The sequence below is a fragment of the Cajanus cajan genome, chromosome 1 (genome assembly GCF_000230855.2).
Source record: "Cajanus cajan strain Asha chromosome 1, NIPB_CcT2T_4, whole genome shotgun sequence".
Taxonomy (NCBI): Eukaryota; Viridiplantae; Streptophyta; class Magnoliopsida; order Fabales; family Fabaceae; genus Cajanus; species Cajanus cajan.
In genome coordinates, this window is record NC_138517.1 from 89,679,897 (window position 1) to 89,706,743 (window position 26,847).

The 26,847-nt window shown below is 30.2% G+C and overlaps 3 protein-coding genes across 9 annotated transcripts; 1 reads left to right on the top strand and 2 right to left on the bottom strand.

Moving 5' to 3' along the window:
* The first annotated feature begins 159 nt into the window (after positions 1-159).
* Positions 160-8,289, top strand: LOC109803242 (methylmalonate-semialdehyde dehydrogenase [acylating], mitochondrial). Of its 3 annotated transcripts, none has more exons than XM_020364728.3 (14): positions 160-425; positions 536-607; positions 729-890; positions 1,014-1,092; positions 1,202-1,356; positions 1,711-1,774; positions 2,241-2,320; positions 2,562-2,627; positions 2,850-2,900; positions 2,984-3,135; positions 3,750-3,840; positions 3,990-4,070; positions 4,798-4,875; positions 8,164-8,289. In XM_020364728.3, exons 1-14 carry the CDS (start codon positions 387-389, stop codon positions 8,179-8,181), a joined length of 1,188 nt encoding a protein of 395 aa, XP_020220317.2. In that variant the 5' UTR covers positions 160-386; the 3' UTR covers positions 8,182-8,289. The 3 variants fall into 3 exon arrangements, 2 of the variants coding, with proteins under 2 accessions (XP_020220317.2, XP_020220319.1); XM_020364730.3 differs by lacking the exon at positions 8,164-8,289 and adding an exon at positions 6,209-6,515; XR_002240153.3 differs by lacking the exon at positions 8,164-8,289 and having other exon boundaries at positions 3,750-3,851; positions 4,798-4,880.
* LOC109803241 (anthocyanidin 3-O-glucosyltransferase 7) lies at positions 6,587-8,474 on the bottom strand. The gene is made up of 2 exons (XM_020364727.3): positions 7,572-8,474; positions 6,587-7,271 (listed from the first exon to the last, which is right to left on the bottom strand). Exons 1-2 carry the CDS (start codon positions 8,472-8,474, stop codon positions 6,774-6,776), a joined length of 1,401 nt encoding a protein of 466 aa, XP_020220316.1. The 3' UTR covers positions 6,587-6,773.
* Positions 8,475-14,243: 5,769 nt separating this feature from the next.
* On the bottom strand, positions 14,244-26,829 carry LOC114916210 (UDP-glucose 4-epimerase 4-like). 5 transcript variants are annotated; one of them, XR_014430847.1, is made up of 9 exons: positions 25,936-26,820; positions 25,739-25,813; positions 24,635-24,760; positions 23,740-23,820; positions 22,673-22,753; positions 22,049-22,083; positions 21,332-21,379; positions 16,546-16,617; positions 14,255-14,502 (listed from the first exon to the last, which is right to left on the bottom strand). XR_014430847.1 is itself a non-coding variant. In XM_083067443.1 (8 exons), the coding sequence occupies exons 2-6, from the start codon at positions 25,768-25,770 to the stop codon at positions 22,050-22,052; spliced, it is 354 nt and encodes a 117-aa protein (XP_082923569.1). In that variant the 5' UTR covers positions 25,771-25,813; positions 25,936-26,820; the 3' UTR covers positions 14,244-16,617; positions 21,332-21,379; position 22,049. The 5 variants fall into 5 exon arrangements, 3 of the variants coding, with proteins under 3 accessions (XP_082923569.1, XP_029128346.1, XP_082923564.1); XR_014430848.1 differs by having other exon boundaries at positions 14,244-16,617; positions 23,740-23,837; positions 25,936-26,811; XM_083067443.1 differs by having other exon boundaries at positions 14,244-16,617.
* Positions 26,830-26,847: the final 18 nt, after the last annotated feature.

The following is a 26,847-nucleotide window of genomic DNA, read 5'->3' on the forward strand; positions in this document are numbered from 1 at the left end:
GATTTTCTGTACACCCATATTTTACGGACTAATAATGCATGAGGTACCATTAGTTTTTTTAATAATAAAAAGGATTACAATCTCGATCTCAATCTCAATCCACATGCACATAAATAAATAAATAAATAAATAATAAATAAGCACATTTGTCGTCACTACAACAGTGAGTGTGGCTTTTCATCATGAATGGATTGGTGAGTCTGAGTTGGTCACTACTCAAAGACATGTTCCACAAATTCCCCAAATATTAATACGTGATTCAAAGCACGTCACTTACTCGTTTATTTGGACATGTCTATTCAATTTGCTATATGATGAAGAAAAACCCAATTTTGATGTTGCAGTGAATAGCTTGATCCGTTTGAGGCCTCATATTGATCCTTGACATGGCAACTTCTCATTTAACAAGCCAACATAGACCCTCAGTAAGCTCAAACTTAGTTTCAATATTCCTCACAATTTGACGTCTTGGTGATGTGATGGGTATCTATTATTAATCACATTTTCCCATTTGCGTTTGATTATTTTGAACCAGAGGATTCCAAATCTTATTGGGGGCAGTTTTGTGGACTCAAAATCTTTGACTTTCATTGATGTTATCAACCCTGTACGTGTTCTTTCTCATTTTGGTTTTATATTATCCTGAGCTAATAGTTTAGTTGAGTTGAGTCTCTTGTTTGCGGTTTTGAGAAAGGGAGATTTCTAATACATATATCATCTGATAATAGGCAACACAAGAAGTAGTTTCACAAGTTCCTTGCACTACAGATGAAGAGTTTAAAGCTGCAGTATCTTCAGCAAAGAAGGCATTTACATCATGGAGAAACACTCCAATCACGAAACGCCAGCGTGTTATGTTGAAGTTCCAAGAGCTTATACGCAGAGATATGGTGAGCATTTTTACAATGTTCTATGCCTCTGTCACGCATATATCCACAGATTTAGACCAAGACACCATAACTTCACATATGCCATTTTTTGTTGGTCATTTCAATACTTTGTAATTGTTTCAGGATAAACTTGCATTGAATGTGACTACTGAACAAGGAAAGACGTTAAGGGATGCACAAGGAGATGTGTTTCGTGGTTTAGGTTGGTCTTTCTATTATGTTGCTCGAGAAGTTTTTGAAATGAGATATTGGTTGAGCTCATAACTTTTGGTGATGGACTTCTATGATCATTCTGATTTATGTCATTTTAGAGGTGGTGGAACATGCTTGTGGGATGGCAACTCTTCAAATGGGGGAATATGTTTCCAATGTATCAGTTGGAATTGATACTTACAGCATTAGAGAACCACTTGGTGTTTGTGCTGGTATTTGTCCCTTCAACTTTCCTGCAATGATTCCCTTGTGGGTAAGTTGTCTATGTCTATTACTTTTTGAGTAGTTATTTTGCTAATGCAATTAATTTTCTCTTACAAGTTCCTGGATACTCCTTTTTTCTTGTTTGCTTTATCATCTCGTCCATATCAACATTCAACATGTATAAGATACGAAAGGTCTAGACGTCTAGTTATATAAAGGGTCCACAAATATTAGGCTAGAATAGCATTGTATTTGTCTCTGTCCAAATGCCTATGCTATTGTTATTTTCATTTCTTACTGGAGTATAATGTATATATGATATTGTATTGGACACAAAATTGGCATTATGTTCATAAAAAAAATACATGGTAACCAACTCCAAAGATATATGATCTTTCTGCAGATGTTCCCAGTGGCAATTACCTGCGGAAATACCTTTATTCTAAAACCGTCAGAAAAAGTTCCAGGTAATGCCTTCTACCTATTTTGGTTGTTGATTAATATCCTTGCATTTACTTAATATGGAGCTTAGCGTTAAATATAATGGAAAAAGAGACTGATATTTTCTGTAATTTGAAGCAAGATTATGCTTCTTTAACAAACTATTAGCATTATGGCGTCTAGAAGACTAGATCTTACCTAAATTGTATTGTGATTTGTGAATACCAGGACCAAGATTTTTTTTTTTTTAATTAAATGAATGCCTTAATTTTGTCACCTTTTCTTCAGCAACTGCTAATTATTTTGCAATTGCTAGCCTTGCATATTGCATCTATATTTCCATTGCCAATATAGCTATTAATAAATTGCAAATTTTGAAATGACAAATGAGAAATATTCTTGACATTTAAATTTTGTTAAGCCTTCCTTTCTTGTTACATTCAAATATTATAGTGGAGATACTTGGATGTCATGACTTTGGCATTTTTCCAGGTGCTTCTGTAATGCTAGCAGAATTGGCAATGGAGGCTGGTTTGCCTGAGGGTGTCTTAAATGTAGTTCATGGAACCCATGTATGGTTTAGCCTTTTCTAATTAAACTTTTTTTCTTCATCTGTTTCTTTTGAAACTTTCCAAGTAAAGGAACTCATATGAACTCATTTGGTGTTTGATAATTGCTTCATGCATTCAAGTATTAAATCGGAGAGTTGTGTATAACAACTTGTTGCATTTTAATGCACCAAATGCTACTTGCTGTGCTTTGTTTTTCTCGTTGATTGATGGTCTGAAATCTTAATAATTCAATTGGAAACAGGATATTGTGAATGCTATTTGTGATGATGACGACATCAAAGCCATATCTTTCGTTGGTTCAAATGTTGTAAGTCATTTAATGATTTTTTTAGCTTACTGCTTTTATATGATCATTCTTTATTAAACCAAAAGAAATCCTGTTTTATGTTAGCAAAATTGAATAATTTTACAATTTGACTGTACCTACACAAAAAAAAAAAAATGGAAGAGGGCAAGTGATCAAATGTTATTTTTTCGTAAATGATATACCCCTTTACATATCCTTATTTGATGAATTTATTTTATATAGGCTGGAATGCACATATATGCGAGAGCAGCAGCTAAAGGGAAACGTGTTCAGGTGGGTGTACTTAGCTTTCTCCTCACCTTAGTAAAATTGTTTTTTCTATGGCATTGATCCGAAGTTGTGCAAATTTTGTTCAGGCTAATATGGGGGCAAAAAATCATGCGGTTGTAATGCCTGATGCGAGTGTTGATGCTACAGTAAATGCTTTAGTTGCTGCAGGTTTTGGTGCTGCTGGACAAAGGTGCATGGCTCTCAGCACGATTGTTTTTGTTGGAGGCTCAAAACTGTGGTATCCTTCTCTAACAAATCTCTACCATGTTATTTTTTTAATTTGTTTTATGATTTGAGGTACCATCTTACCCTCGATGCAATTTTATGCTCTTCCTCTATATGCTTGTTCCTAAATGATCTGGATTTGGTGTGTGCCAAATTGAATCACTACTCTTCATTTACCAAGACATTTTTTTTTTAAAGTACATGTACATATCGTATACAATTCGTAATATCTTAAAGCTGACAATTAAGAATTAAATTATGTTCGTAAAACATGACATCTGATAGCCAAACATTATTTTAATACGGAAATCGATTCTGAAAATACCATATTAACCCCTCGCGTCCCAAGACAAGTCTTATGATCACTCGGTTAAGAGACTTGATTTCCTAAGACATAATTTAACATCTCTAAAATATAATCTCATCGATTAATAGGGATGATGATTAATCATTTCCATCCTTTTGATAATTCTGGTGGGAATGTCCCAAATCCCGAGAATAGGCTGTTCCAAGTATTTGGACTTTTTGTGATCCAGTTTGGCCTTGTTACATTCAAGACATACTTTTAACCGTGTATTTATAATCTTAATGTATAAATTCATCCTTTAGTCTTCACTGTTTTTCCAGGGAAAGTAAACTTGTGGAGCGTGCCAAAGCTCTTAAAGTAAATGCCGGAACTGAACCAGATGCAGACCTCGGTCCAGTCATTAGCAAACAAGTTTGTTTATGGTTCTTATTTTTCTTTTTCCATGCTGTGGATTTGAACTAAAATTTAATAGCAAATCTTCAGATTATTGTTTAAGAATTAATATGCATCGTAGTTATATATGTTTCTTAAATATTCTTACAATCTTACCGACTGCACAGGCAAAGGAGAGAATACACAGATTAATTCAATCTGGGGTTGAAAGTGGTGCAAGACTGGTGCTCGATGGAAGAAATATAGTGGTAGGTTTTTTATTCTCATTCTCTTATATCATTTCAAATTTCGTTGATTTGTTGTTCATAGACATATCTATACTTTCTCATGTATGATCAATTTACCTCTTCAATCTTTAGCATAGTAATTAATATGGAAATTTTTGGAAACTCAAAGGAAGCAGAAAGATTTATGTATACAAAGATTGTAATTAAAGTAATATTCTTCAATTATAGCACTCTTCTCCCTGAGGCCTAATAAAAAAAAGAAGAAATGCATATAGGAGAAAATGAAACATTTATTATTTGGTTACCGTTTGATTCGGTTAGTAGCTAACAGTTCTTATACTGGTTAACCAATGAATACCAGCTAAAGAAATGGAACTTTTTATAATTTATATGCATGTATAACTTTTGGTGGTGTATATGAAGCCAGTGTGTTAGCACAATAAAAATTGGTTTTGCTTAACTTTTAACTCCCAATTCTGTTGCTTTCTTCATTCTTGCTCTTCTCCCTTCTCTCCTTTGACACCCATCAAGCTGAAATGCAATAAAATGAAGCACCCCAAAAGGAAAAGTAAAATGGAAAATGTAAAGGACATACAATTTGGTGCATATCTGTATTTCAAATACTGTAGATCAGTCCTTGCATTGTCCTCTCTTTTTCCATATAGTCAATAGTTTCTTCTTCTTTTTTTTTTAATCTTTTAATTCACTTTTAAGACTGCTTAACAATTCTCTTGTGCATATCAAGTAGGTACCAGGATATGTATCTGGCAATTTTATTGGTCCAACCATCTTATCAGATGTCACTGCCAACATGGAGTGCTACAAGGTATTTTATCACTAATCTAATCACCAATCTGTAACTGTTCACTAAAGAATTCCAGAAAGTAGAAACACTTGAGGTTAAGATTTAAACTAAACATGCTTGTAACTATTAGTTTAAAGCTAATAGTTGCATGTAGTGAAACTTTTGAGAACCCATCTTTGTATCTATCCATTGTTGGAGGCCTCTAGTATTTCACCGTCATAAGACCTAAGTTATGCTATGTAGGGATGGTAAAACCGGTTTTAGCCTAGCCTGCCAACCTGTCTAATTTATTATTATTATTATTATTATTATTATTATTATTATATTTTTAATGTTAAGTTTCAATACATCACATGAGATTTATTATATGAATAATTTATAATTTATTATACAAAAAATATATTATGTATTTGATTTATTTTATTATATGTAATTTAAGATTTTGTGTAGAAAATTTGATGAAAGAGTTATTATGATTATATATATGTGTGTATATGTGTGTGTACGCATGTGTGTGTATTATATAACAAATTTGAGTTTTTTTGTATAAAAAATCAAACAAAATCTATTATAATTTGAGATATATTTTATTATTGAAGTACAATACTTTATATAGATTCTTTAGATATTGAAAAATAAATATATTAAAAGAGATATTCAAAATAAATATGCAAATTTATTTATTTATTTATATTTTTAAAAAAATTATAGGCAAGTCAGCCTGTCAACCCACCCTTAGGCGAGGAAGGCCAGGACATCCAACCCATTTTCACTTGGCAGGTGGGGTTGGCCTAGCCTATTTTTGGCATGCCAACAAGAAGATAGATCTAAACGAGTAGAATGAGCCTAAATGAATCGAGCTAACCAATTTTATCACCCCTAATCTTATGTTATAAATAAAATGTGTCAATTCATGCATAATCCTCAAACTCGTCGTTAGCATTTTGTCCAAAGAATTTTGCATTATTTGAAGGGTACGTACTGCCAATCATGGCTTACCTTTGGTACCTTCATCTCATTTCAATCTTACAGTCTTTTGTGTCTCAAACTAGGGATCAGAGATTTGGATGATTTTGGGGAGATCCACCTTTAGATTTTGTGTGTATCTAGGTGCTAATCTTATATCTTGGTCTTCTAAGAAGCAAAACGTTTTCTCTTGATCAAGCACAAAGGTTGAATATCAATTGTTGTTGTAGCTAAGATTAGTTGGATTCAATCATTATTATAGGAATTTTATATGCCATCTACTAAAGCTCCCTTGATCCTTTGTGACAATCTAAGTTGTTCTTCTTAATGTTAATCTTATTCTTCACTCAAGGACCAAACATTTTGAATTGGATCTTTATTTTGTTAGGGATAAAGTGCAGTAGCAACAACTCCTCATCAAGCACATTCTAGCATCATAACAAATTGCAAATGTTTTGACCAAAGTTGTCCCTTAAGCATGATTCTGATTGTACTTACAAACTTAGAGTTCAAAAGTTCTCACCTGAGTTTGAGGGGGGTGTAAAGGAATAGAATGACATTAAAAATTTGTTATAAACTCAACAAAATTTGTTATATAGATATCTAGGCTGTATGTCTACCACTTTTGTCCCTTGTATCTTGACACTTACATTTTTCAATATTATCATAATATTATTCATAAACATTGCGACTCTCTTGTTCTTCTACGTTTTTTTCTCTCTTAACCTCTATACTTTACAGGTTTAAAATTAAAATCGAGTTAAAATTCAAATTCCCATCTCAACTGACTTCCTCAGCTCTTTATTTATGTTCAGATGTTTTTTTGCCAATGAACGACAGACACCAGACATTTATTTTTCACATACAACTCTAATAATCTAATCAATCATTAGCATAAAACAAGCCAAAAGAAGATAAAAAGAAAAAGCTTGCAAGTTGCAACATAGCATGACTTAAGATTTGGAAACCAAATCCACCAAAGTCTTGAAATCCTGTGCTGCCCTCCCTTGTGGCCCTACTGCATCCACTACAACCCTATTCACCTTCACTGCATTTTCCCTCATCCTTTTCCCCTCTTCCTCCACAAGAACCATCCTTAAGCACTTCACCAACCCTTCTTTGGTGAACACCCCACCTTTCACTCTCACACCAATCTCCCAAACATCCTCCACAATCCTACCACTCAACCCATGGTCCCCAAAGAAAGGCCGACATATCATAGGCACCCCATTGCACATACTTTCAAACACAGAGTTACTACCACAATGAGTCACAAACACTCCCACAGAACCATGCCCCAACACCTGAGTTTGAGGAGCCCAAGACACCACTTTCCCATGCTCCTTTGTTCTCTCAAGAAACCCTTTTGGCAGAAGGCCCTTCAGATGCTCTTTGAGAGACCAAAGAAATGGAAAACCACTTGCTTCCAATGCTTCTGCCACTGCCACAACCTGTTGGAATACAAACAAACTTTCATGTATTAATGTGATACGAGGTTAAACATAGTTTACAAGCACACATAAAATCTCACCTTTTGGCTGATGAGTGATGACTATTAGCAAATTCATGAAGACTTAAACTCAAAGTAAATAATATCATCTTAATGTGATAAAAGTTAAAATTAAAAGTAAAGAATAACAATATTATACCAAGACAGGTATACCTAAATAATCGATGCACAAGATATTTTGAAAAAATATATCTCTATACAAACTAGAACAAAATACAAACATAAAACAACCCATCTTAACCTCATGTGGAGGTGGTGTCACCACTGTCCCAAAGCTAACATATGCCACTGATGACCTTTTTTTCTGCTTGTCCAACCATGTCAAGCACCCCGTTTCATCTGTGTCCGAAGGAGGCAAGGGTGGTAGAGGCAGTGAAAGAGTGAGAATAAAACCAACGTAGAGAAAACACTTGAGCTTTGACCTCATGTCATGAACCAACGAGGGAGGGTCTAGTTCCTCAAAGAAATTCACAACCACTGCCTCGGATTGTGGCAGCACACTCCCCAATGAAGCTAGTGTCTTTGAAAACAGTGTCTCCTCTTCGGTGCCACTTTTGATCACTTCTTCTGGCAAGTCTTGAACTTGCATCTTAGAAAATCCAGGGATGAAATCCAAAGGGGTGTCTTTAGCAGTGTTGGGACCACACTTCTGGCGTATTGTGTCGGTATAAAAATGTGCTGAGAGTGAACATGACAAAGGAAGCCAAACTAGAACCCATGGAACGTTTAAGTTCTGAGCCACAGTGAGAGAAAACGTAACAAAAGCATCAGCAATGATGCAAGTGACTCTCTCTTTTGTATCTGCCACTGCTAAATCTATACCCTTTTGCAAGTTGTTAGGACCAGCTTGAAGAAAAAGGTTGACTCTCTCAACTGGGTGGCTACCTGGGACGTGTCCCTCTGGGACTCCATCGCTTATGGTGTAGAACTTGACGTTGTCTGGGATGTCGGGTTTTGAGAGAAGAGGTTTGTTGGAGTGTTGGGTTCCTATGAATGAGAATTGTAAGTTGGGAGATGCATGAGCTAGCTTGAAGACAAGGTTTAAGAGGGAAATGGGGTGGCTACCAAAGGGGAAAACAAACACTGCGATGTGTTTCTTCTCATGTGAGTTTCTCATGGTTTGGTGTGGTAAGCTGAGAGCCATGGAGAATGTTGTGTGGATCAGTGGATGTGAACTTGTTTATTATTGCTAGATTACTTAATTGCCAATTTGAGACAGAAGAAGACTATATAAGGACAAAACTTTTTTTTTTTTTTTACCTCGGTAACAATAGCAAATATACGTGAATTTGTTGAAGCTTAACTTTTGTTGAAAAACATAATCGATAATTTTTTTAATTTTTTTTATTTATAAAACTTAATATAATATATTATTTAAGGGATCGAGTTAAGTACAATTTAAACTTATGTTTCTAGCCCAAATTATAAAGTATGCGCATAAAAGTTTTGTTTGTATTTTCCATTTTTAATTACAAATATTTGAAATTATTAAATTTTAAAATATCATTGTATACGTTTCCAACCATTAAATTTAACTAAGGTGAATAATTATTCAATTCTCATATATATATATATATATATATATGAGAAGAGTTATAATAATATCGGTGTAATTTTTACTAAGTATTATATTGCTTAATAACTTTATATTAAATGTGAATTTTGTAAATTTAACCGTTAGATTAAAAGTTTATATCTATTAGATCATATATACAAAATTTTATATTAATTCAAGATGATTTATTACTTCATTTTTATAAAACAAAATTGACGTAATATATTTATTTCAAAATACACTAAAATATGAACACTTTGATTACCTTCAAGTTGTTGTTCAATTTTAACAAAATTTGATATACACATATAAAGTGATGTAAACTTTCAATCTAACAGTCAAAATTCACATTTAATTTAAAATTATTGAGCGGTGTAACACTTAGTAAAAGTTACACTGATGTCGTTTGAACTTCCTCTATATGAGAAAAGTTATAATAACACCAGTGTAACTTTTACTAAGTATTACACCGCTTAATAACTTTATATTAAATGTGAATTTTGTAAATTCAACCGTTAGATTGAAAGTTTATATCTATTAGATCATATATACAAAATTTTATATTAATCCAAGATGATTTGTTACTTCATTTTTATAAAACAAAATTGACGTAATATATTTATTTCAAAATACTAAAATATGAACACTTTGATTACCTTCAAGTTGTTGTTCAATTTTAACAAAATTTGATATACACATATAAAGTGATGTAAACTTTCAATCTAACAGTTAGATTTACAAAATTCACATTTAATTTAAAGTTATTGAGTGGTGTAACACTTAGTAAAAGTTACACCAGTGTCGTTTGAACCCTCCTATATATGAGAAGGGTTATAATAACACCGGTGTAACTTTTACTAAGTATTACACCGCTTAATAACTTTATATTAAATGTGAATTTTGTAAATTCAACTGTTAGATTAAAAGTTTATATCTATTATAGATCATATATACGAAATTTTATATTAATCCAAGATGATTTATTACTTCATTTTTATAAAACAAAATTGACGTAATATATTTATTTCAAAATACACTAAAATATGAACAATTTGATTAACTTCAAGTTGTTGTTTAATTTTAACAAAATTTGATATACACATATAAAGTGGTGTAAACTTTCAATCTAACAGTTAGATTTACAAAATTCACATTTAATTTAAAGTTATTGAACGGTGTAACACTTAGTAAAAGTTACACCAGTGTTGTTTGAACCCTCATCTATATATATATATATATATATATATATATATATATATATATATATATTATTAAAGGTAGAATAATCTAAGTTGAATATTTTTTAGTGTAAATTTTTTTTAGCACATTATTCACCTTAGATTATTCTATCTTTAATAATATATATAAATGAGAATTGAATAATACTAGTGGGTAAATCTATTAATATTTAATTTTATTTGAAATATATATATATATATATATATATATATATATATATATATCAAATAAATTATTTAAATATCTATTTATATATTAGATATATCTAATATATTGTAATTAATATGTTTTATATATATATATATGAATTAAAATATTATATATTTATTAAATAGGTTGAAAATAAATAATATAATTATAATTATCTTTTCAATCATTATAATTTTTTGGTCATTATCTTTTTTAAAACTTTGTAATATATTTTTTAAAATAAATAACTTGTGCCTTTTCATATGTTCAACAAATTTAATAGGTAAATTCTGTTAACATAATAAATTTAATATTTGTTATAAATATAATATTATGAAAAAAAATAACAGATCAGATAGATATACCAATTGATTATTCGTGGCTTGGTAATGAGTAAGAATGACTTTGTAATTCTTCTCCAATTGAATTTTGGAAGCATAATAGAAGACTCTTTTCGATTGTCCAGAAACTTTAGTAGAATATGATTTCCTCTTTCATGTGGTAGACATTTCAAAAGGAATCGCATATTCAGCTATCGCATTAGCTTGTTTGTATATTGAGAAGTAACTACCTCTTCACTTGGACTTTGGCTTGGTAGTGTGATGCATGGCTTTTTTATAGTTTAGGTTTAGGATTTAGGATTTAGTAACCTAAATCATTTACAATATAAAAATGTAATTAAATGTTATTTTTATTTAACATATAGGTTACTATATTTCTTGAATAATATTAATGTACTTAAGTTTATTTTGCAGCCTTTATCAAAAAAAATTTTACAAATGCATACTCAAAAATTTTTCTAAATTCTTTATTCTTCATTAATTGTAATGCGTAACACATAAAATTCATTGAAAACTAATTGAAGGTACAACTTGTTAAAATATAGTTGGTCAAATATTATGCGGACTCACAACTTGCAATTTGGCTCTTTAATTTTTCTTAAGTTATCGGATAAAGCTGAACTTTTCCACCTTTTAAAATTCAAATATTTCTTATTAATTGTAAAATAAATTTATTATTTAATAAATTTAATGACATGCATCAACATTAATTAAATACGTCAACTTCTTATATATGAATTATATTATTAATTGATATAAAATTTATCATTTAATAAATTTACAAAATACATTCAAATGTTATAAAACTATACTTTTTTTTATTACAAAACTATATTCCTTTAAAATTCAAATGTTTCTATTAATTGTAAAAAAAATATTAGCATTTAATAAATTTAATAACACTAATACCAAATGAAATGGGCTCATATAGTTTTGAGTATGAAAAATTTTTAGCACACTATTCACAGTAAATTATTCTACCTTTAATGATATATATAAATCAGAATTGAATAATGTAGGATGATCATCTTATATTATATATTATTAAAGATAAAATAATTTGTTAAAAAAAATTCGCTCAAAACTATATAATCGAGACCCAATTTTTTTTAAGAACTTTTTCACCTTTTAAAATTCAAATATTTCTTGTTAATTGTAAAATAAATTTATTAGCATTTAATAAATTTAATGACATCAACATTAATTAAGTACATCAACTTCTTCATATTAAATACATATGAATTATATTATTAATTGATATAAAATTTGTCAATTATTAGCATTTAATAGATTTAATGATGTCAACATTAGTTAAGGACATCAACTTCTTCATATTCATATGTGAATTATGTCATTGATAGGTATAAAATTTGTGGCTCCTATATTATTCAATTCTTTTACATTGCATCATTTTGAAGATGAAAAATACATTTTTTCCTTTCTTCTCATTATCTTATCTATATTATTATTAAAGGTAGAATAGTCAAGAATAGGTATATTATTCAATTCCCATCCTAAAACTTGAAAAAAAAAATCTTATAAAATGTTAAGAATAGAATAGTCTACTAAAATTCCTAAATCCTAAAACTTAAAAAAAAAAATCTTACTCAAAACTGCATAGTTTGGGTCCACTTTTTTCTAGAACTTGCCTTTTAAAATTCAAATATTTCCTATTAATTATAAAATCAAATTTATTAGCATTTAATAAATTTAATTACACTAACCTAAATTTATATATTAACTTCATATTCACTCCATATGAATTATTTTAATAATAAGTATAAAATTTATCATCCTATATTATTTAATTCTCATCTTTATATCTATATCTATCTATATATTATTAAAAGTAGAATAATTTGCTAAAAATATTTCTTGCTCAAAATTGAGCAACTACATAGTTCAAGCCCACTTTTTTCTATAATTTTTCAGCCTTTTAAAATTTAAATATAGCATTTAATAAATTTAATGACGTTAATGTCAATTAAGGACATCAACTTTCACGCTATGTAAATTGTGTTATTAATAGATATAAAATTTTTTAATCCTATATTATTAAATTCTCATCCTACACTATATCGTCAATTATAAGATGAAAGTTACAATTTTTCCTTTCTTTTTATTATCTTATCACATATGAATTTAATAAATTTGAATTAATTTTGAGGAATGAAAAGTGATAAATTGACATAAGTAATTTTTATTATTATTATTATTTACGATTCAATGTGTTAAATAATTCTTCTTTTATTTTCATGGAAAATAATTAATTTTACAAGGAAAGAAATGAAAAAAGGATTTGTTAACATTGAATAAATTTGTTGATATATTTCAAGTTGAATATCCTTATACTATAATACTTTATTTGTTTATAGAAGAATTGAACATTGTACTTAAAATATTTTCAATCATCTTAATTCTTATTATTGTTTCCTTATTTTTATTCTATTTTCTACTTTTTTTTCTTATATATATATATATATATATATATATATATATATATATATATATCAAAGTATTTGAATTTAGATTTCTTTAATTTTTAATTATTTTTGACAGAACCAAATAAAGATTGAACTTTTCTTTAGTAACTAAAGTCCAATTAATTTTTATAAAATTATAATTGAAATAGATTTTATTTTGTACAATTATTTTTTAAGTATTAATAATTATGATAATTATATAATATCATTATAATTATTTTTAAGTAACTACTAACTTGAAATTATAATTAATTAGTATTTATATATATATATATATATATATATATATATATTATACTAATAAAAAATCAAGTAATTGAATTAGATTAAAAAGTCAATTATAAAAAATAGAATTGTGTAATTATTATAAATTATAATAAAAAAACATTTTATTAACTAAAATTATAATGTTGTTGAAATTAGTATATGAATAAAATAAATTAGATGATTTAGATGTCTTTCCACTCATGTAATAATTGAATATTATAACATGTTTGACATCTATAAGTTATCTTTCAAATCAAGTATTAGATAAAAAAATGCACATCCTCACGCTCCATAGAGTTTTTACCGATGTTTTTAAAGGTTATTGATTCAATCTAGATACGGATTTAAGGTTTAATAGTTCAATTGTAATTAAATTAGTATTAAAAAATAATAATTATTATTATTTTTATTATTAATATAAAATAATATTAAATAAATATAATATGATAATTTCATAACACTAAAAATTAAATTAAACATTATTTATAGGTTATTAAATATTTAAGTTATAGGTAAATTCTAAACTAAATATAATATAATATTTTAATTTTAATTTTAATAAAACATATCAATGCCAATTAATATTGACAATTTTACATCTCAAATAAAAAAATATCAAATTATTATAATATAAAGCATACAAATTAAAATATTAAAAATTAAAAATTAACTCAAATAATTAAATTATATTTATAAGACAAGCATAATAAAAAAAAAGTTATTCTAATTAAAATTTTTATATTAAATTTGTATAAATCACTTTCTATCCCACATATAACAATGAATATAATAATAGAAAATTTTGAAAGAATGGAGCTTGTGAATAAAATTAACTGAATAAAAAGAAAACAAATCCTTAAGAGGAATATTACATTACAATTGTTAAATGTTGAAGCATCTTGAATGTTTAATGAAAATTATAACTATCTCTAATGAAAATAATCACAAATTAAGTCTAACTTCACGTGATAGATTACAACTAAACAACAGGAACACAAATCCTAGCCAGTTATGCCTCAAGTCACATCTATTAGAGTATAAACCTACACAAGGACTAGGCCTTGTCACCCGCATCATCAATACCATAGTGGCTCTCACCTATAGTAACATACACATAAAGCATAACAAAAATTGAGGAATAAGAAACATCTTACTCTTGTTCGTGGTGTGAAACATAAGTGAATAGCCATACGCACACAAAATCAATATATATAACAATAGATTATAGTACAACATGGTATAGCAATAATAATCACAAAATATAAGATATTATATAACACTATCAATCACTAAATTATAGTATGATGCATCACACAATTACATATTCACATACACGATGCAATGGATACAGACTTCAAATGCATATGCATGCAACATCAGTAAAACACATCACTTTGCCACTTGCCCAAAAGCACACAAGAGTTACCTTGGAGAAAAAGTCAGGACACACTCTCATCACCCTCTAAACTAGGAGAGGACATACAAGATCTCGTCAAGATAGTTGTGTCACGCAAGTTCCGCCTCATGCACACAAACAAGTGAGATTAGGGCTTTCAAAACCTAGTTATCCCCTAAGACATGAATCGTCAAACTTTTACACATAAGGGTCTTCCCTAGCAATGTATTGTATATCGTATCCATCAAAACATTTATGTATATATATGATGCATGTCACACAAGACATAATGGCATATCATGTTATCATGGTACATGTTCATAATTGCACATTTAATCATTGCATGTTCACATCACGACTAGGCCACGACTTAGACTTCTTATCACATGACTCTCACAAGATCCATACACATTGATGTACCCATACCAGTTCAACATCATTCAACTCATCCACAACTCATGTTTATAATAGGAACATCCTTAGCACTCCAATATGTAGTCATCAACATTAGCTAACATAGTAATTATACATGCCAATCATACACTAGTTGTAAGAACAAAAAATCTTGCGGTATAGAACGATGTTTGACAGTAGCCACCTACATTTGGCACGATGCTTCCAAAGAGCATACATTGATCTTAAGATAGACCGCATCCAACATGACCAAGTTCACGCTTGAAAAAATCACCATAGGGAGTCCTTAGTAGGGATGGCAACGGGGCGGGGCGGGTACGGGTTTCATGATACCCGTCCCCGTCCCCGCGAGTTAAACTCATCCCCGTCCCCGTCCCCGTCCTCATACCCGTCAGGTATAGATTTTCATCCCCATCCCCATGCCCTTCAATTTTTTTATTTTTTATTTTTTGTAAAAAAAAATGATATTTTTAAATTATTTTTTTATTATATTATAATTATAATTAAGTTATTTCTTTATCTTATATTATAATAAATAATCACACATAAAAAAATATTAAATTTTTTTAATATAATTAAATTGAAAGTGAGTATTAAATTAAAAATGAGAACGGGGACGGGTATGGGTACGGGTACGGGGCGGGTAAGTACATACTCGTACTCGTACCCGTACCCGATTTAATATATCAGGTTTTACTCATACTCGTACCCGTACCCGGTCAAACCGGGTATTCCCCGTCAAAGTCGGGGTATTACTTGCGGGTACGGGTATGTTTGTCATCCCTAGTCCTTAGAGCCCCCACGTCTAACATGGATTAACCCACGTCTAGCATGAATGACATAGAGAGTAAAAATTGCTCTCGATCATGAGGACACCCAACGAACCCAAGGTGTCGCCTAACATCGTATCAAAATTAACCCAATCTACAAAAAACGAGAAACACACCCAAACATACATATTTCAATTCAATGAATTCAACTGTTAAAAACAATCTATAATCCAATAAAATGCATCTATGGACCAACATTTACCTCTTGAAACACAAACATTCTAATTACTACTCATAAATCAAAATTGTTTGTTTCTTAGGGTTCTCCCAAAAACCTACTAACAATCCAAGATCTACAAGATAAGTTTGATAAACGAATTTAAGCATATGTATATGTTAATAATATCAATTAGAGCATTGGAGAATCACATGAAAGATAGAAACACAAGATGACTCATAATTTGGGATTTTCTCCTTCATACAACAAAGAAGAGAGTGGAAGCCAAAAGATTACCTAACATAAATTCCACACCTAGAATGAGATTACTCATTGCCCTTTACCTTAGTAGAAACTAGACGAAGGATGTGGATTTCCGGGGTGATCTCCAACAGCCTCTGATTCTTCTCCCAGCTCTCCAAAGTGCGAAGCAAAAAAGGAAAATAATTAGAAGTGTGAAAATGAGCTGACATAACTCCCTCTTACTTAACTCTTAACTCTCATTTAACCCCACAATAAAGCATTTAACTAAGATTCCCTTCCTTCCCTCAAATTATTAAAAGAAAACATACATTAATTAAACCATGTATTTCATACAACTAAAACACACTTATAAAATCTTCCCAATTAATAATTAAAATCATAATTAATTTATTAGCAAAAATCTTGGGATGTTACAACTCTTTCTCCCTCTTTTTGGAATTTTGTCTACAAAATTACCTTAAGTGAATAAATAAGGATAAGACTCTTGCATATGACTCTTCAGTTCCCAAGTGGCACTCTCGTTAGTACTTCCTCCGCAAACAACCTTAAGTAAAGAAATTTCTTTACCTCTCAACTATTTCATTCTCTTGTCCTTAGTCTTAAAAGGAATAATTTCATAAGTTAGATTATCCTTTAACTAAATGTTATCAAATTCAAGAACATGAGAATGATCATGTAACATATTTGTTTTTATGGAATTATTACTTTATTAAAATAGTCTCGCCAAAAAGTAAAGAAAAAAAAGTATTTATACCTAAATTTTATAAAAGGACAGTATATATATATATATATATATATATATATATATATATATATATATATATATAAAGGAGGGATTTGTTTACTCCAAGAGTAAGTCTATCTAAGCTTACTTCGTTCAATAATTCATATTCTATATTAAATTTCAACGATCTGACCATTAAAATTAAAGTTCTTAATGCATAGATCAAGTCTACAAATTTTTTAAAAATTTAAAAACCATTTGATACTTCATTTTATTAATTCAAATTGACGGATAGTCGTTTCTAAATGACTCAATCGTTTCACTAAAAAGACCATATTTGTTTTTCATGATTTTTGGGATTTTTGAAGCTCTCCATTCCATCCCAAGCTTCCTACAAGTTCCAATCTCAAATCTAAACCATAAAAATTCATCTAAATAACCAGAATACATAAAAATAATAATAAAAAAAACTAAAAATCAACACAAAATAGGACATGCAACCATAGATTTCAACATTCATCAAAAACATGCATGACATGTCACTTGTCATGTTTTTTTTATATTTATTTATGTTATTCAGTTACTAATTTATATAAATACTTATTTATAGAGTTAGAATAATTGATTAAAAATTATATCTGTGTAAAAAATTGTCCATATAAAAAATGTGTAAGAATGAGATCTATAGAATAGACACTAGTTAAAATAAGATTAATAAATTATAAATCTTTGAAGAGATCAATATGTAAAATTATTTGTTTGAATTGTGTTTGGAGATGATTAAATTTGCATTTCTCAATGTCGATCTCTAATTTTTTTACTTGTAATTTGTTTTCGTTATAAGGAGCTTATTTTTTTTAGTACAATTACTTTCAAGAGTTTAACATGTATTAAATGAGTAAATATCATTAAAAAAAGATTCATTTGTATGAGTTAGAATCCTATTAAGATTTATTGCAAGAAAATTTGTTGTCTTTCATTCATCATACCAGTAATATAAATACATATCACAAGTCATTGTTATAAATATTGAGATATGATATTCACCTAATATAGAAGATATGATACTCTCTTAATATAGAAGATGTGATATCTCCTAAATATAATGACTAATGGAAAAAATAATAAATAGCTATAATGATAATATTTCAATAATCTCAATATTTCCCTCAAGTTGGAGGATGAAGATCCCGAATGCCTAACTTGCAAATAAGGAACTCAAATTGTGTTTTTTTCCAAAGCCTTTGTAAAAATGTCTACTAGTTGTATCGTAATAGGAACATATGAGAGACAAATGATGTCGATCATCACCACATTACAAATAAAATGACAATCATCTTCAATATATTTCGTTCTTTCATAAAATATTAAATTTTGAGCTATATGTAATGTTGATCGACTATCACAATACAATCACATCCCTTTAGAATGATTAACTTCCAAATCATTAAGTAACTATTTAAGCCATTTTAACTCACATGTAGTCGCCGCCATAGAGCGATATTCAGCCCCTACAGAAAAGCGAGAAACAATTGATTGTTTCTCAATTTTCCAAGACACTAGAAAAAGCCAAGAAGCACCACCCAATCAGTCAAAGAACATCATGTAAGTGGACAGCCCGCCCAATCTGAATGACATTATCCTCTAGGTTCAGTTTTCTATCAAACCAAAGTAGAATACCTTGCCCTGGATTTTTCTTCAAATATATAATAACCCTTAAGGCTGCCTCCCAATGCTTTTCACGAGGTTGTTGCATAAACTGAGACAAAATGTGTACAGAGTAAGCAAGATCCGGTCTAGTCACATACAAATAAATTAATAGTCCAATAAGTCTTTGATAGGGTTTTGGATCTTCAAGTGGTGTACCAGAACTCAACGCTAGCTTATTGTGTTGTTTCATTGGAAAATATGTGGGCTTGACACCTAATAAATCTATATCTTCAATGATTTCCAACACATATTTTCGCTGGCAAAGATAAATCTCCGGGATTATGGGCTACCTCCAGCCCTAAAAAATATTTTAAGACTCCCAAATCCTTCGTATGGAAATAGGCACCTAAGTAAGCTTTAAAAATTTTCATGGTGAAATATCATAGGCTAGCCATAGAGATGTATTTCTCCCGGGTGCAATGTAAACAATGAGTAATCTGAATAGGATTGAACAAATCCATAGCACTTCAATGGCGTAGCCAACTTAGCAAACCAACAATGAGGAGCTTGTTTTAAGCTGTACAACGACTTTTTCAACCTGCAAACCAAATTTGGGTCATTTTTTTAAAACCTGGAGGAACTTTCATGTACACCTCCTCAACCAAGTCACCATGGAGAAACGCGTTATTTGATGTACTTCTCACTTTGTAATTGTCATCACTGCCAATAAGGTATGTACTGTCACCATTTTTGCCATTGGGACAAATGTTTCATCATAATCTATTCCCTCTCTCTAATGAAGTTTGAATATAACAAGTACCGCTTTCAAACGTTCTTTGCTCCCATCTGAGTGATGTTTTATTTTGTACACCCATTTACTTCCGAGTGCTTTTTTTCCGGGTGGCAGTTTCAGTAGATTCCATATCTCATTCTCTTCCGAGGCTGGTATCTCGTTGGCCATTCCAGCACACCAACCAGAATCTTTTACGGCTTCCTTAAAATTCTTAGGTTCTTTTCTTACTATCACTGCTGCAACAAATTTTGATGTCTAGCAAAAAATTGTTCATAATTTACAAAGTGATTAATAGGGTAAGGAGTACCTAAGGCATGTTGTTGAACAAATGAACTTTCTGAGGACTTTACTTTTCAAATGATATGAGTGACAAAATCCTTATATCTTGTAGATGGAATTTTGTTTCTCATCCCCTTCCCATTTCTATCTCAATATTTTCATCTTGCACCGCCACAACATCAACCCCATTAACTCTGTGTGGGGACACTACCTCGCCATCCACACCACTCACACTAACTCCCTTATCAGCTAACACAGTAGCTCCATTACAGCCTCCATGCAACCCCCTTGGAGCTACGACTGCTCTTCTCCTTGCAAGGCCACGGATGAACCCCCTTTCTAAGTGATGCATCACAAGTCTCTCATCCAATATCATCCGCAACATACTCAATATCATAATTAATGTGAGGAGTAGAATGAATGTTGTCTAGTGACGTAGCAAATGAAAATTCATGTTAATGAAATTTCACATCTCTAGAGACAAAGTATTTGTGGGATTCCAAATCATACAATTTCCATTCTTTTTCCCATATGGATACCCCACAAATATACACTTTTGACTTCTACTTACAAATTTATCCCTGTCATTATGTTGATTATGCGTATAACATAAACAACCAAAAACTTTCATGTTATCAAATTTAGAGGCTTTACTAAATAATTTTTCATAAGGTGTTATATTAAGCACATTGGATGGTGTGCGATTAATTAAATAACATGATATCTCAAACATAATCTCATTCCTTAACGAAAAACCATGTAGAAAATTAAATTTGGTGTCATTGTCACTTCATACTTTCTTTATTTTCTTATCAAATTGTCAACAAAGGCAACAAAGTTCATAAACATAGACTCAACTTTAGTTATATTGCATAACAAATAAACCCAAATTGTTCGTGAATAATCATCAATAATTGTCAAATAATATTGCGCCCCACATGATGAAGGAGTGCAATAAGGTCCCCATAAATCACAATAAACTAATTCAAACAAATTACCTGCCTTGTGCTCACTTAATGAAAATGTTGTAAAAAAATGTGTGATTTGTGGCGGTTTTTTTTGGCAATTTCTGGCGGCTAAAAACCAGCAGTCACCAAAAATGGTTTACGGCATATATTTTGTGAACGGGTATCAGAAAATTCAATCATTTTGTGGCTGTTTAAAACCACCACAAAATGCATTTTAATGTTACTTGTTCTAAAGTTTCTGACGGTTTAAAACTGCCACAAATTTATCTAAATTTTTCCTGATTCAGCATTTCTGGCGGTTTTAAACCGCCACAAAATTGCATTTTTTTTTTTCTTCATGCAACATAATTGGTCAGTTAAGATCCCTTACAGCTAATAGTGACCTCCTGGTCCTGGACTGCATAAGATTGTTCAACAGAGATCCAGTTAAAACACTTGATTGTAAACAATACCTGCATAGAAGTTGGCTTGAGTTGAGCTTTCAGGTCCCGTACTGTAGACTGGAAATGTTTAGACAACCACATAAAAAAGATAAATTAAAACTAAAAATAATACTAAATCATTTTAAATTATAATTATATAAAGTATTAAAACTTGTTAAATGCAAGTGGCTATGAATCTTCTGATCAAGATAAGACTCATAATCATTATGGCAAGGTTAAAATGGTCCAAACAGAATGGATCAGTTTCAAGCTTTTCTTAACTTCTATACTAAGGTTATAAAACTCATCCCAATCATTGAATAAATAAGGCACTGATTCATGGTTCATTGGTGTAAACCTAATGAGTAGTTTACTCATTAATTTCATTTGCTAGTTTTGCGTTTGTATATCTAAGATTCTAAGGTCTCTCTTTACTGCTTACCTAGGATTAAGATCGGTCAGAAAAAATTCTAATTTTTTTTGGGTTCGGTACATGCCATCATACATGCCATATGAAATTCTGATCAGACAAGAATCAGATTGGCTACATCTAAAACTGTGGCTCCCATCATGGTTTGATGTAACAGACTGTAACATGTTTTGCTGTTCCTTGTTTTCTTTTTCAATGTAATTTCAAACAACAAGCAACGCATGTTATGCAGATCAGAACATATCATACAACTATATTTCTAGGATTTGTAAAATCAATATATTTGAAAAAGAAAAACAATTATTTCATTGCTTTACCTCAAAAATACATCTGAAGAATGTGCTTCAATGTTCTAAACAATGAAAAGACAATACCAGTAATTAGAATAAAGGATAACACTACACAAGAGTGTTCAACAAAATACATGTTAGATTAGTGAACATTAAAGTTGTTTTATCCATGTAGCCGAGGATCGATTGTAGTTGTAAAACAAGACTAACTTTGATGCTTGTAGGAAGGTGTTCCATCTATTTCATGGGTGTTTTCTGGGAAAAACATAATTGTGCACCAGTGGATTAAAATGCTAGTACATATGTTAACAGTCTAACAGCATAGCTGAAGCATCCTTCTTTAAGGGTATACGTATAATTATTGACATCAGACTATAATTCAATATGTTCTGCATTTTAATTTTTACTTTAATTGCAGTCTATCTATCTATATCAGCATAGGAATTCAAATTGATAGTTTAATAAAGCAAAATAAGATCAACCTTGAAGACCCAAAATCAAACTAAACTAAAACAAATATATTAACCCAAAATCAAGCACTTAAAGTAAGCACTACAATAACATCAGTGTTTTTAGTAGGTATCCTCTAGCATGTTACAAGATGGTAAACCAAAACAAGCACAAAATTTAGCATCCACTGCATGTCTATACCTCCTTTTCAGCAGTACTTCTTCTGTGTTGCTCTGAAAATCTGGCTCCCATCCCCATTTCTTCAAAAGGATCCATAAAAAGCTGAAAGTGGAGAGCAATAAACATAGCTATACCAAAACAATTGATTCACAATTTAAGACAGCAATAAGACCAATTTACCAATTTTAGAAGATAATACTAAATAGTAATAATTCTGAACATGTATTAGAGATGTTCAAATCCAAATCATTACCATTATAAAAATAGAAATTTCTAAAATTCAAGAAGTAACACATCCTACATTACTATCATACTTCAAATAAAATTGCTGAGGAACTTTCATATCTCCCACAGTTTAGATGGATTATGCCAAGAGTCAAACTTAAACTTGTTCATATATCAAACATAAATCACTTGCGATAAATTGTGTACTAAGGATAAAATGTTAACTAAAAGTAATGTGCCGTATAACTCGAATATAATGAATGAGTTAGAATCATTATATCTGTGTTCTAGATGTGGTATTAAGAGATAATTTTTAAAAGGAATTTTGGGATTAATAGTTTTAAAAAGGAATTTGATAGCGCTTTGTAATCAATCACTTGCAGCTAATCAACACCATAACAATATACAAATGCAGTCACATGAGAGAAAATATTCAGTTTCTGCTACCGGAAGCTTGAAAAAGAGTTTTACCAACAGCTTTTATCCATGTCCCTGAATTTCTTAATCCACACCTCAGAAGGGATCAGCTGTGAAACATAACGAGAAAAGGTACCATTCACAGCTGAATATACAGACGTGTGAGGTGAAAAGCTTGTCTCAACCAAAGTCGAGTATCATTTCTAGGGAATGGCCAGACAGCTTATCCCAGAAAACCAAAAAAAAAAATTATATAAACCAAAATCATAAGTTGATTATTTTATAAAAATTAAAAACATATTTAAGTCTAATATAAAAATAAAAGGTCTACAGCACAATGTGACCCCGCATAACCTTTACAAAAATAGAACAGAATAAGAGTTAAGTACAAAAATAGAACAAACACCATATCACATAGGATAAGATTAGACGTATAGGATACAAACCGGAATGGATGCTCAGATGTATAAAACTGTGGTTTATTGGCCTTAGCAATCACAACATCAAACAGTTTCGTCCAGCAGTCTCTACAATCCATAGAATCCTAATCAACATTCAAGAATAAATTCAAGGAAATTATGTCCAGAAATGAATAGTTCAAAACAATAATGAACCACAAAAAATGACATTTAAAACCAAAGTACTTTCAACCAAAAAATTTAAAAGATACTTCTGATGCTAAAGAAGACGAAGAGATTACTTTGATGGCTTTAAACATGGAAGACATAAGACAGGCAAAGAGTCAGGTTTGTTGGACAGAAAAAAATTTCACTTCAATGATTTTAGTGTACTTGATTTGCATGTCAAAGATGGTTAACTTCCTTAATATTGAGGAATTCTAAAAGGTGGTGAATCGAGGAAATTCATGAACATTGAGTTGAGGCTGAGGTTATTTTGTAGTGGAAGTTAATAGTTATATCAGATATGAACAATAAAACATTAACCTTGAGTAATTTATAAATTTCAACTGCACCATCATCTATTTTTTACCTTGTTCCCTTGTAAGAATAAATTTGTTTATTACTTGAGGGTTCAAGATGGCAGCCCATATCCAGATAAGATACTGTCATACTGATACATAGTTAATATATAAATTTCTATGCCATAGAAAAATGATATGTGTGTAAATGCAGGTGGCTGCATCTGCTGAAGGACCAATGATTTGTTAAGGAGTGGAATGATTTGTTTGGAGAAGGAGGTTCAAGACAGAAGCAGAAGCTTACTTATTTCTATTAGATTGTGGAAAGGTGGTTCTGTTTTGGACTAGTCAGTATCTATCACCAAATGAAGGAATGCAGTTAAGATATGTCATACAAGACTAATAAACAAGAAGGATTTTACCTTCTTGCAGCCATGACTTTCAATGGAGTGATTGTCCCAGTCAAGTTATTATTGTAGTATAGTAAAGATTTTTGCACACTTTCTCCTACTGTTTTCAGTCCAGCAAAGTGAATGACAACATCAAACCTGCAAGAAAGGAAAAACATATCAATTAAAGAGTCCAAATTTTTGCCTCAGGAAAACCATATAAACTGATCAAAACCAAAGAAAACATGATACAGAAAGACTTGTGAAGTTAGGAGTCAGGGAAGTTAAACTTGGGGAAAAATAAAGAAAAAGATCAAAGTAAGTACTGTAAAATAAAGAAAAAAATCCAGGTTCAAATCCATTTTTATTTTATTTTCATAGTTATTCTTTCTGGTTTCACTTGACCCACAGCTCTTTTCGGGAATATGATAGCTTTAGTATTGTGTTGGTAATAGTCACTACTCACTAATTAATAACAGAAGAATTAACTTCAACAGCTCTCTACATGATAGTTATTGGCTGCATTATGGTTAAACTCTTCTATCTGGTTAACTAATAGCTAACTATATAAAATTAAGTGTACAAAATCACCTTGTTCATTTATAGTTGTTCTACTTTTTAACATGCATGATCTATTCTTGCATAAAATTAAGTATTGTTGAGTATGAATTTATAAAATTCTTTTGATCTCTATGTCATCCAAAGTTTACCATTAATCAGAACTTTAAGCATGATGTATGAATATGTTCTCGTAGCAGTGTTAAGTACCGTGGGACTAATAAAGTTAACCAACAACTTTGATCTTTGAGTGATATGTATAGCATATACTGCTTTGTGACATAACACATGTACTTATAACTACTATATAACTTTAGGTTGAAGGGAGAGATTCAAGAAAACAGGACACGGGATGCAAAAATTATGGAGCACCAGGTTCGTTAGACTTTGACTCCAGTTCATCAATCTATTATGGTGGTCAAGAAAATTATTCCCCAAGAACTAGGACCACTGAATCCCACCATGTTGTGAGTGCCTTAATTCCCATCCTTTATCATCATGCTCCATGCTCTTCTTTGCCAAAAGGATAATTATCTAAATGTTTATACCACAAATCTATTGAAACGTTAATGCATGCACCTTCGGAACACCCCAGGAAAATTAAAGTCCATCGGTTTGTTCAGCCGCTCCAATCAACGTTCTCGTTATCCGGTCCTATATTTTGCACAATGCATTAGTAAATTGAACGATACAATTGGAGACATCAATTAATTATGATACAGAAATTAAGTTGCAAGTTAATTGAAGCACAAAGAGAACATTATCAAGCTGCAAACCACGATCGAAAATCGCATTTAGCACCATTGCTATCGTTGCCTATTGTGGTTTTGTTGACATTCACAGATGCGTTATCGTTGTCTATGACTATGCCCCTACAACGCCTTCCTGAACGATCTATATATTCCTCTCCCTGTCATTCTTTCATTATGATCCATTCCACAACCATCCCGAGGCCGGTGTAACTCTAAAAATCGTGACATTGTTCTCAGCCATAAATAATTTAGAGTAACTTATGTAAATATGGATGCATGTAATTTCTTTTAAATTTAAGGTAAATTTCTTTTTATATTTAAATTTCAAATTATTTTTTAGTATAAAAATTAATTTGTATAAACTATCTCATATTAGTTTCTCCAAAATATAATTTTAATTTATATATAAGTTAAATTTAAATTATAGAAAAACTTAATTTTGTTTTATTTTTCTATTTTTCTCATCATGTAAATATTGTTTATACACAATAATTTAATTATGCAAATTATAATCACTTTATCATATTTTTTATGAATTAAAACAATATAAAAATAACATTTAACGTAATATAAATTTGGACATAATAATATAATCATAAAAAATAATTTAAAGACAATAGAATTTAAAATAAAATAGAAATAATTAATTTAAATTTGAAAATAATAGCATATTTATAATAATTACTTATTTTTAGTTTTGTAGAATTATGTGATCAATGTAGTTACAATATTATCTTACGGTATCTTTTTTTAATACATAGAATATCATTTTTATTTTATTGTTTATTTTAATGATTATAATAAAGTGGTGTTCACATAATAGTGGGAACACAATAACAACTAATTATTAGTTTAAATTGATTAGTAGGTCCTAAACTAATAGAGAATTCTAATTAATTAGTTTCAAACTAAAAAATTATAATGAAGTTGTTAATT

Excerpts from the sequence above, each read along its gene's own strand:
- LOC109803242 (XM_020364728.3), top strand. The coding sequence starts at position 387 with ATGGCAACTTCTCATTTAACAAGCCAACATAGACCCTCA. Across the intron at positions 2,628-2,849 it reads CTTTCGTTGGTTCAAATGTT|GCTGGAATGCACATATATGC; the intron begins GTAAGTCATTTA and ends TATTTTATATAG. Across the intron at positions 4,071-4,797 it reads TCGATGGAAGAAATATAGTG|GTACCAGGATATGTATCTGG; the intron begins GTAGGTTTTTTA and ends CATATCAAGTAG.
- LOC109803241 (XM_020364727.3), bottom strand. The coding sequence starts at position 8,474 with ATGGCTCTCAGCTTACCACACCAAACCATGAGAAACTCACATGAGAAG. Across the intron at positions 7,272-7,571 it reads TGACACCACCTCCACATGAG|GTTGTGGCAGTGGCAGAAGC; the intron begins GTTAAGATGGGT and ends GTATTCCAACAG.
- LOC114916210 (XM_083067438.1), bottom strand. The coding sequence starts at position 25,770 with ATGGACTTTAATTTTCCTGGGGTGTTCCGAAG. Across the intron at positions 24,761-25,738 it reads TTTCCTGGGGTGTTCCGAAG|GTTTGATGTTGTCATTCACT; the intron begins GTGCATGCATTA and ends CCTTTCTTGCAG. Across the intron at positions 23,821-24,634 it reads AAAGTCATGGCTGCAAGAAG|AGACTGCTGGACGAAACTGT; the intron begins GTAAAATCCTTC and ends TATGGATTGTAG.